This window comes from Lathyrus oleraceus, chromosome 1, assembly GCF_024323335.1.
Source record: "Lathyrus oleraceus cultivar Zhongwan6 chromosome 1, CAAS_Psat_ZW6_1.0, whole genome shotgun sequence".
NCBI classification, from domain to species: Eukaryota; Viridiplantae; Streptophyta; class Magnoliopsida; order Fabales; family Fabaceae; genus Lathyrus; species Lathyrus oleraceus.
This window is the reverse complement of record NC_066579.1, coordinates 328,961,898-328,973,985: the sequence shown is the minus strand read 5'-3', so window position 1 is coordinate 328,973,985 and position 12,088 is coordinate 328,961,898. Positions and strand designations below refer to the sequence as shown.

The following is a 12,088-nucleotide window of genomic DNA, read 5'->3' as shown; positions in this document are numbered from 1 at the left end:
TTAATTTTGGTGAATAATTCATTACTATTAATTTACCAATTATTTTCTGGTCACAAATTTCAAAAGCCTTTTTATTTTCCTTCCTAAATAAGAAACAATGATAACAAACAACTCATAGACACTTGATGGTATAGACAGAGTGATGCACCTATTCAACGTAACCTTTCATCTTAGATAAAGTCAATTTTTTTAATACTATATAAATTATAATATTAGAAACTCAATTAATGCTTTAAACTAAATTCCAAATTATATAAGAATTATTTAATATGATAAATATAATTTCAGACATAAAAACTAAGAGTGTATTGTTTGTTATTGTCATGCAAATTTCTTGGTAACAAAACATAAAGATTGTGTTTGAAATAAGAAATGTATGAGACATGACAGAGGATACATAGAAGCTACTAACATTGTTGTTTGGTATTAATTTTTAAAGATATTAATTATTTTGAACTGTCTATTTAATGTTGCGCACTGTTTTTTCTTTTTCTTTTTTGACTAAAACCGTTTCTCTATTGTTTACTCTTTTTTGAAACTATAATTTATTTTTTTCAATTTTGAGTTTCTTTTTTGCAGATATTATTAACCAGAGATGGAGTTACACAAGTGATTCTTCAATTAAAGAGGTGAGAAACTATAGTTTTTTTGAGTTTTGAATTATGCTTTGGAATCATCAAATTTGAGGTGAATTGAAGTTTGAAATTTCTGTGATTTTGACTGTTTTATTTGCATTTGAAAATTTTCTATGTACTTAAATATTTATACATTATTTATTTTTTTCTTGTAATAAAATGAGATATGAGATTCTTCTTCATATGGTTGAGTTGTGAAACTGCATAATCTCATACACAGAATCATGTAAGTCATATTTATTTGTTATGCAACTTTTTGTTTTTCAGATCTTCCTTTTTTTCTGGAAAATTATAGATATTTGATTTTAGAATCTTGTTTACAAAACATTTTACATCTAAATTTCTACCTTAATTCAACCTGCATTTTCAAGGATGATGAAACTCATCAACTGAGTCGCTTTTCGAGATTCAGTATAAGTTAATCACGGTTCAATTCTGATAAAATAATTAAAGGTCTTATTTAACCACGTTTCAAGACAGACAAAGATGTTATGAAACACTATTCGCGACAAATTTTAGGTCCTGAGCCACAATCCGTCTTGCACGTCTTCAATGACGACCGTGGTGATCAAATGTCACGTGTTTGCCTAGAATGAAGTAATTTTGTTATTTCCTCTTCTTTGTAATTGTGAAGATCATAGTCACATAATTCACTATAGTCCCTGGAAACCGCGGATCGGTACTAACGTACCGATTTGTGGTACTTTTGCGTGTGAATGCATATGATTCTTAGAAAACCGCCTACTTGAGAGACAAAACCCTTATCTCGTATCAAAACGAATTGTGAAAGATCGATCTAGATTAATAGTCGAAATCGTTTAAAATTGATTTTGTTATTGTGTAATACAAAACTGACACCATCTTTTTCAATGTAGTGTCAAGTGATAACTCTATCAAAGATGTGGAGTTCAAAAGTATGCAGCAAGAAACATACGCATTCATTTCGATGCCAAGATCAAATTAGTCCAAACCATAAGAAAAAACATCATGACAGAACAAAGAACAATAACAATTTTGTGATAAGGGAGGTTCCAATACAGAAACTCTTCAATGTAGAGCATTGTACTAACAATAATGGTAGAAGAGACTTTTCGGATTGCGTGGAACGAAAGAATTATTCTTCTACAGACATGAATGGCACCGACTATGATACGCCGGAGCTGGTTGTTTTTATTCAAGAGGATCGTCATCAGCAATACGTGAAGGACATTTGCATTGACAGGAGAATTTCATCGGAAACGAAATATGATATGAATGAAAGAAGTGATTTAAATCTAGGAATCATGGAAACAATGTCGAACAATTCGTTTCGACCGAAATGCGCGTCTCAACATCCTTCCTTTAAGGAAGCTATGAAAGTGCATGGTTTCAGAAACTTGATGAAAAGTGAAATGGAACTTTCTTTAGGAGACAGGTTTCCAATTGATCATCGCCTCACAAAGAAGACATCATCGGAGACACTTCGAGAGGTTAGACATGTTCCGTTTTTATATTCTTTGTTCCATTTTCTATTCCTGTATTCTGTCAAATTACGCAGACGTCCGGTGTAAAATCATATTCCACCCGTCTGTTGTCTGTGTATATCCATTAAACTCTTTCTGTTGAATCATTTTTTCTTTTGCGATTCTCAGGCATTCAAAAGGGAAAGAAACTTGACGAGGTCCTTTGAGAATTGGCAGAGAAGTTCGATTCCACCACATTGCAGAAACTGTGCACAAGTGAATGACAGAAACATGTATAGACCAGATATAAGTTACTTACAAAGTCTAACAACAATTTCTGAACAAAGAAAAGTTGATTATTCTCAAGAGATTTCTAATAATGTCTCAGAATTTCAATCTGGTTCAACACCATGTATCTGTCATGCAAAGAACTCTAGCATTGCCTCTCACCAATCTAATGATAGCATAGGCAGTGCAAATTCATTTTCTTTTCCTATGTAAGTTTTTTCATTTTTATTTCCACTCTCTGGTCACTGTCATAAGCAAATTTGATTTTTTTAGTACATTTAACTATTAATGTACTAAAAAAATATAAAAGTTACTTATAATAGTGATAGAAGGGTGTATTTATTTAAGATCGTGCGGTCCAAACACAAAGGGTCAAGTTAGTTACGATTCTGATATTGATGTTTCGACTATTCTAAGGTTTTGATGAATTACAGATTACCTGTGGAATGGGTTGGAAGTCCGGTGAAAATGATGGAAGCTGATAAAAGTCAATCAACAAAGCATGGATGGGGGAAGATATGGTTACCATGTTGTTGTGATTAGCATGCATTGTGTTGGGAGTGAGAACTTCATCAAATCTTTTGGTCTGGATTTTTTTTGTATGTGTCATTAGAATGATATGCAAAAATTTACTATGTCATGTTTATTCCATTGCTTCATATAGGGAAAAGAAATCATCTACTATGACTTGAATTTTTCAACAGAGAGAGAAGGACAATGAATGAAATAATAACATTTTATTTCTATGTTTCTTTTCTCTTTATCTCTTATTTATATTTCATCTAAAACGGAGTCTCAATTTTTTTTAGGTACGGTGTTTAAATTAAGTCGTAGTTTAATTATGAAAAATTAAATAGAAGTTCTGTATGATTAGGTTTAACCATTATAAACATTTACGAGATCATATTTAATCACAAGTTAATTCTGATAAATTTGAAATTTTGTGTCGTAGTCAGTTTTACACACCCTCAAAGACGGTTTAAATCAAAAGAAATCATGACGGTTCATAAGATCTAATACCTAAAATGAATTTGGTAACTAACTTTGACACGTGGCTTCAAGCGAAGGTTGGAAGATGTTTAAGAGGTTGAGCTTCCTTGAACTTAGTAGGAAGAAAAAGCTTTGGGGAGTAAATCCGCAATATAATCATTAATATAAATTAAAAAAAGACGTTGTTTAATTATTTATCCTTCTCTTGAATTTTAGATTAATATTCATTTAACTCAATTAATATAAACGGTAGTTGAACAATTATGTTATTCATACATCATTTCTTACACAAAAATGCAATGTTCATCGTATTTATACGGTGAACAGTAATCGTGAATGGTACCTTTAAAAGTAATAAAGTTGGTTAATGAAATGTAAAAAGTTGATTAATAAAATGACGAAGTTGATTAATACACGTCTAGATATTAAAAATAATTTTTACTAGTATATCAAAGTTGGTTAATAAAAAATAAAAAGTTGATTAATAAAATTATGAAGTAGGTTAATAAACGTACTTGTCCAAATAAATTTTGAGGATCAAACTTGGTTAATACAATGTAAAAAGTTAGTTAATAAAATTATAAAGTTGGTTAATCACACAATTTTATATCAAATATCATTTAATTTATATATATATATATATATATATATATATATATATATATATATATATATATATATATATATATATATATATATATATATATATATATATATATATATATATTTTTTTTTTAATATTTTATTTTTAAAAATATATATTATTAGTGTAGGTGAAAGTTATAAAGGTGTAGGAATATCATTTCTTGTTATAGATAATTATTATTTAATTAATTTTGTTATAACTTAATTAATTTTGTTATAACTTAACTATGATTTGTTATTTAGTCATGATTATTATATAAATGTATCATATATTTATTGTATTAATCATTTTACCAATTGAATCAATAAAAAACAATTCCATCATTTCTTAGTTTATTTCTCTATTTCTTATACTCAAACTTACTTTGTAATATGTTACAAGAAACCTTGACTATCACATTAGAGGTCGTCGAATGAATTTTTTGTCACTCTCCAAATTCCACCTGTACCTCCATAATTTTTTATAATGACAAATTTACTCTTCATAATATTTTACCTTCTATATTTTTACGTTGTAGTTAAAAAAATATTATGTAAAAATCCGGTAGAAACAAAATATTTGATTGTTTTAAAATATTCAGTACAAAAAAATTCGGGGCAGTTGACTTTTTATGCATTTTTGTCGGGCGTTTAAAAATCTAGTATGATGTTTTATCAGATTTTTTTTTTCAAATATCCGAAAATCCGTTGAAGTTTTACCAGATTTTTGGCAAATACACAAAATTATTATGCAATTTTATCGGATTTTTTTTGGAAAATCAAAAAATTCCTTGAAGTTTTACTAGTTTTTTATGAAAAATCCTGAAATCTCTTGAATTTTCACCGGATTTTTTGAAAACATCATAAATCTTTTGTAGTTTTACCAGTTTTTTCGAAAAGTTTAGAATCTGCAAATTTCTTTATGTTGTTATTATCGGAGATTTTGAAAAATCCGAAAACGTGTTGAATACTAGATTTTTTGGAAAGTCTAGTATACCAGATTTTCTGCACAAACCAAAAAATTCAGTAGTTTAGTATGCTACAATTGTACGGTCCTGTTTCTGATGGTTCTCATGTGGATTTTACTCAGTTTTCCACCACTTATGTGGTATATTTTACATAAATGTTTACTTTTTACATAATTGTGTAGTCCTTATTTATAATATCTCATATTTTGACAATTTATTTTGTATACGTTGTAAATGTCAGATATTCTACTCTCGAGCTGATGTTTTGGCATGGACGCAGTCCATTTGTAAACAACATGGTATTGTTGTTGTTAATATTCGTTGCGATACCGAAAATGGGATGAGAGGAAGGAAAGATAAATTGATGATGGGTTGTGAGAGATCAGGAAATTACAAGAAGAAGGTTGTGGTTGCAGGGAATTATACTATGAAAGCGAAATGTCAATTTATGCTGATATTTGTGCCAAGTGAAAACGGCTGGAAGGTTATGGTCGGGTGTGAGTTTCACAATCATATGCTAGGTAATGACTTAAATGGGAATGGCGTATTAGGTCGTTTAAAAGATCATGAAAGAAAGTTTGTGAACGACATGACCAAATATAATATGGCTCCCAGATACATAGTTGTTGCTTTGAAAGATAGAGATCCAGAAAACCTAAGGAGTGTTACCCATGTCTACAAGGCTAGGTCTATATACAATGTGAGCAAGAGAGGTTTGTTGACTAAAATGCAACATCTTCTGAGTCTTATTCATGAAGATAAATACATGTACTGAACAAGAAACGTGGACTCTTCCAGTGTTATTGTTGATATCCTTTAGACGCACCTTGATTCAGTGAAGATGTTGAACATGTTTCATCTTGTGATGATTTTTGATTGCACATACACAACAAACATGTACTTCTTATTCCAAATGCTTCTATTTTAATTTATTTGTTTCGAAAGTTGTTGGGGGGGGGGGGGGGGGGGGGGTTGATGATTTAATGTACACGTACAAAACAAACAAATACCATCTACCACTACTTGAGATTGTTAGTGTTACATCCAAGAAGTTGGCATTTTCTGCTGGTTTTGCATATCTAGAACATGAAAGGGCTAAAAACTTCACGTGGGCACTTGAAAAGCTAAAAGAGTTGTTCCCTTTTGAGAAGTTGCTACCAAATATTTTGGTTACTAACCATGAATTGACGTTGATGAATGTTGTGGAAGTTGCATTTCCAAACTCAAATCATTTGCTCTATTTGTTCCATATTTCAAAAAATGTTAATATGAAGTGTAAAGAGTATGTCGAATCACATTGGCATGAACATGTTATGGGGTGTGAAACAACATCATATATTCGAATACGGAGACTGATTTTGTGGTACACATAAAGCATTTTGAAGTTGTATGTATTGATATTCCAAAATTTGTTCAGTATGTGCATGAAACTTGGTTGACATCCTAAAAAGAAAGATTTGTTACTACTTTGACTAATATAGCTACTAATATAGGGAACACAACAACCAACAGGTACATTGATATAATATGAATATAGTTACATTAGTAATTATCAAATAATGAAATTTTGTTATGTTTATGTTTTCTAGGATTGAATCTTCTCATTGGAGACTAAAATATATGATGGCAATTAGGGGAGATTTATGTATAAGTTGGGATGTTGTTAACACCATGTTGAAGATGCAATTAGGTTCAATTAGAGTGTCACTTCAAAAAAGTGCATGTAACACTAAGCATCGATATAACACTCCATTTTACTCTGGATTGCATGACTTTGCTTCAAGATAGTGTATATAATATAACATACTAGAAAGGAGCTTGAAAGGAAAAAATATGTTGGCTGTGACAAAACAACATGTGGTTTCTTCATTAAAACAATTCATGGGTTACCTCGTGCCTGTGAACTTGTAGGGTATCAAATACAAGGTGAACTTATTCCGTTATACTCAATACATGTATTTTAGAAAGAAAAAAAATGCTTATTGAAGGGCACAACACAAGGTCACTCTAGAAGATAGTAGGACACAATCGGATTAAGAAGAAGAGCGTGAAGAGCTAAAGAAGTATTTTGGTACACTGGATATTGTAGGCCATATGGTGATGAAGAAGAAAGTACGAGAACTAACACATCCATCCATAACTTCCATGTGTCAACCATCAGTGAAGTACAAGCCAAGGAAGGGAAATAAGAATAGTAAAAAGGCTGAAGAGAGTCATGTGCATCGTGATTCCTCTCAGTGGGAGTGTGTTGATGGCTCGTAGAGAAATTAGAGTACGAAGAGATCATGTATAAAACTAACTGAAAGTCAGTTTCATTCACTACAACGGACGGCCTATAATACTCTCTCCATACCAACTAATCAATCATGATCTGCCACAGGATCGAGGCCACCTAGGAACTCAGGTGGTTTCATTCTGAAAAACGCACGGAAGTCCTCCCTTGAGAAATTATGTGGAGCCGGAGGGGTTGTCGTTTCCCTTTCATGCCTTGCATCATCATCTGATTCTGCTGTAGCATCTGTTGCATTATTTAGGCCCATGGAACTTCCACATTTACAACTTCCACTTCAGGTTTCACATTTTGGCCTTAGGCCTTCCGGGACCTATACGCCTATCATCCATCCTTTTGTTTATCCTACCTACGAAATTAAGTTGATTAGGTTGAATGCCATAAGTAAGACATAGGGAATCATGCCAACAACTACACATATGAGGCATAATTGAATTGACTTATGATGCTTCATGGATAGGTCGAGAATTGACCTGTTATGATATCAATTGTAACACTAGAAACATATATGTCTAGAATAATACATACTAGTGTTAGAAATGGTACATGAAAATTATACATAAGTATCATACGTAAAAAAAGTATTAGTAAAAAGTACAAAAGTCGAATATATCATGGCCAAAATAATACAACACTGATGGTACTAATACATGATCCTGGAATAATAAGCTAAACATAAAAATAGAGCAAAAGAAGCTGCCACTGAAACATCTTAAAGTTAGTTAAGGCATCTTACCATGTCTTTATCTTCCTTGGAACTACCTGAAAATAATCAACAACATTGGGGTGAGATTACTAAATCTCAGTGAGTCCCTCTATCTTATAAGTTATCTCGGCTCTATAGGGTACATCATCTTATCTGGATCACGTCATCAATTTGTGGCTTCCATACTCATCAATTTCAGAAATACCCAAATAATACATACACAAAATTAGGAGTCCCTTTACCACCTAATTCCATAACCATTAGGTCCACTCCAACGTTAGTGTCATACAATGTATGCATACTCATACCCTCGTATTAAGTGAATTCTTGAGTAGTGTCTTCCCTTCTACTTAGGCCACACAAGAACACCTTTAGTGAGTGTCCAAGTTCGTAACTCCAAGAGACTACACAAGCCCCCCGACTGATGACTCATGTGAGTATTCAAGTGAATCACACCTATATGGCTACACAAGCACACCTGTGGTGAGTATCCAAGTGCACCTAGCCTACATGGAGACATAAGCACACCAATTGATAACGCAGGTAAGTCACCAAGTGAAAAACGTCTACATGGCTACCCAAGCACTCCAAACAATAACTCAGGTGAGTATCCAGGTGAATTACGCCTATATGGCTACACAAGCACACTTGTGGTGAGTATACAAGTGTACATTGCCTACATGGATACACAAGTACACCAATCGATAAATAAGGTGAGTAAGTGTGTTACCTCTACCATGTCTATACAAACACACCAATCGATAGCTCGGGTGAGTATCCAAGTGATTTATGGCCTAGTAGCTTAAACCCGCTCCTTCATTTGAGCTTACCAAATGAAACCACGTCCGAACATTCAACTGGAACGAACGAATAAATGATGAAAGGGAGTGGAACGACATGGAAGTATCCACTATGTTATAACTCTCTATGTTAGATTCACAATGCAACTAACGGCGTCTCGTTCCGAGTTACGAAACTGAAACTGCGTCCAGAAAAGAAAGAGAAAATTTTCAGCTTCGAAGGATCATTAGCGAGCCCCCAGCGAGGTCCAAGCAAAACTGTCCAGAAATGAAACTTTTTCCAAAAATAGGTCCCTCGCTTAGCAACGAGCAGTGAGCTCAAGGCGAGACCTCGCTTGGCGAAGCTTTTGCTCACCTAGCGAAACTACCCAGAAATGTATACTCTCATCCATGAAGGCTCGCTTAGCACCACAACATCATGCTAAGCGAGAATGGAAGAAATGCAGAAAATGCATGACAGTCAAACATAAAACCCAACTTTAAACACCACATGCATCAATCATATTAGAGCATGAACACGAATTTAACATGTAATTGAAGTTATACAACATATTAAAACACATAATCACACAACTGACATAATGCATTTTCTATAACCTTCCATGGTCATGCAAAATCCCTAAAATCTAAACCCCAAGTCCTAACTAAGAATCCACTTGAATTGATGCAGAAATACTGATTCAAGTAGAAGGTTAGTTCAGAGTTGAGTTTAGATGATGAAAAGGATCTAAGAGTTGAACTTGTTCTTATTGCATGCAAGAGATGAGATGAACGTTGTCGGTTGCTCCCACTTTTCCTTGCATCACATTTCTATCCCCTCACTATTATTGGTTCTAATTTTTGGAATGAAAGGAATGAGAGAAGATCTAAAATTGACACTTTCTATTTAAAGGTGAAAAGACTATATTACCCTTTCTACTTAATTGGTCAACCATTAGTGAATGTCCCATATAGTAGAGCAATTTGCACTACTATTCTTCTAATTTATACCACCAATAGTTCATCAATGCATTAATTAGTCCATTGTTGTATCGAGACATTACAATTCGTCTTTCTATTCTTAGATGATATTTTAAATGAATCTCTACGATTGCAATTGGTGGCGAAGGATAAATATGTTGACATAAAAACAAATGAGCATTTCTTAACGCACCATATATGTTTCTACTGCACCATGCAAATTTCCAAAAATGCCCCATGTTTCTGGAGATGCATCTCCAGACGCACCTCTTACATACTCAACAAAGGCCATTTTGAGAGGTGCCCTACAAGTTGGGTTATTTTTTATTCTGGAGATGCATCTCTGGAAAATTTTAAGAAATGCATTATTACTAGTTCAGTAGAAATTCTGGAGAGTCATCTCTGGAATTATGGGCAAGATTTTGAAATTTTCGATCACCTTTGCATGTCATATATTTTGGAAATGCATCTCCAAAAATATCTGATAAAAGAAGTAGTTGCATGATTACACAACCATTATTTCCATAGTTGGTTTTCAACCAAACCCTTCACCAAAAAACTCTCTACTCTCAATCCATTTTTTCACTCCAAATTTCCATTCTTTTGGTTCATCATATCATAGGGAGCAAAAGATGATAGAATTTCAGGTATAGATCCTTCATTTCCCTCTGTATTGCTCACATTAATCATGCTTTTTCCTGGAAAAAAAGAGTCGTGTCCGAAAATGAATCTCCGGAACAACTATGAACTTGTCCGTAGATACATGTCTAGAAGTTGTATGTGTTTGATTTTCAGTTTTGTCTTAAGCAGTAACGCTTATATGTTGTTATATTGTAATTATTTTCATTAGATATGGTGCACCCCGATGTTTTATCAAAACAAGTTGTTTCTTCAAATGTCCAAGGTGTTGTCGTGAAGGCGGTAGATGTTGGAAACCAATTTAAAAACAAGTAAGAGTTTGAATCTCGTGATCAAGTGCTTTAATTGGTTCGTATGGAGGCCTCTAAACTTGGATTTGTGTGGTTATCGGAAGGTCCGATAATGGTTCAGATAGAAGATGCACTTTTGTGACAATGACATGTGAAAGAAGTGGGAAATATAGAACTCCTCTCCGGAATTTTAAAAGAGACGACACTAGTTTTAGAAAATGTGAGTGTCCATTTAACATGCGTGTTTACATGTTGGCAAACAAAAACTGGAGATTTAATGTGATATGTGGTTTGCATAACCATGATTAGTGTGAAAAATTAGTCGGACATCCTAGTGTGTGTCGGCTCATGTCAGAAGAGAAGGAATATGTTGTTGACATGACCTTGAATCTAGTTCAACCGAAAAACATACTTGCAATATTGAAACGGAGACGACCCGGAAATATATCAAATATCAAGCAAGTGTATAATATTCGATAACTAACTAACAAAGTGCTTAGGGGATAGAACTGAAATGCAACAACTCTTAAAATTGTTGGATGGTAGCAGTTACGTGTCTAGGTACCGAACATGCGAGGATGGAGTTACTGTTAGAGATATATTTTAGACTCATCCTGATTCTATAAAGTTTTTTAACATGTTTCCTACGGTTCTCGTACTTGATTCAACCTACAAGACCAATAAGTATTGACTTCCATTATTGGAGATGGTTGGTGTTACCTCAATTGAGAAGACATATTCTGTTAAGGTATTTCCTTCTTCTAATGCATTACTTTGTAGGTATCACATAACAAAGAATGTGAGAAGTCGGGTTAAACCCGCGGTAGGGACGAAACAGATAGAGTCCATATATGGAAAAATGGTGAAGGCGGGTGTGATTGTGGAAAAAATAATGGATGTATGGAATCGTATAATAAATTCTTCCACAAAAGAACTACATGCCGACTCCATTATGCATTTCAAGAAAGTGTTTGAAAAGTATCCAAATTTGTTGAAATATGTTGAAAGCACAATTCTTAACCAGGTGAAGGAGAAATTTATTTGTGCATGGACAGATAATGTTAGACACCTTGAAAATACAATAACTAACATAGTTGAGTCTGCTTGTGCTACTTTGAAAAATTGATTGGGGAATAGTAAGGGAGATTTGTGTATAGACTAGGACTCCGTGAACCACATGATTCAAAACCAACATAATGAGATACAAACATTATTTGGTCGGAGCATCACAGTTTTGGAACACATATTTAAAGATAACACTTTATGTTCTCAATTGGTCAGTAACATTTCTCTAGTGGGTTTGAATTATATTTTTCATGAGGCTAAATAAGATGATAATGTAGGCTCCGATAGTGCAAAGTATGAATGCACAATTGTGAAAACATATGGTCTCTCATGTGCTTGTGTTATTGCTAGAAAAATGAAACTTGGCGACCCAATAAAAATGGACGAGGTT

At 33.3% G+C, this 12,088-nt stretch overlaps 1 protein-coding gene across 2 annotated transcripts; it reads left to right on the top strand.

Moving 5' to 3' along the window:
* The first annotated feature begins 287 nt into the window (after nucleotides 1-287).
* On the top strand, nucleotides 288-3,105 carry LOC127115722 (uncharacterized). Of its 2 annotated transcripts, XM_051047191.1 has the most exons (5): nucleotides 288-423; nucleotides 580-629; nucleotides 1,511-2,104; nucleotides 2,267-2,574; nucleotides 2,800-3,105. In XM_051047191.1, exons 3-5 carry the CDS (start codon nucleotides 1,535-1,537, stop codon nucleotides 2,906-2,908), a joined length of 987 nt encoding a protein of 328 aa, XP_050903148.1. In that variant the 5' UTR covers nucleotides 288-423; nucleotides 580-629; nucleotides 1,511-1,534; the 3' UTR covers nucleotides 2,909-3,105. The 2 variants fall into 2 exon arrangements, with proteins under 2 accessions (XP_050903148.1, XP_050903149.1); XM_051047192.1 differs by lacking the exons at nucleotides 288-423; nucleotides 580-629 and adding an exon at nucleotides 759-861.
* The last annotated feature ends 8,983 nt before the right edge of the window (nucleotides 3,106-12,088 follow it).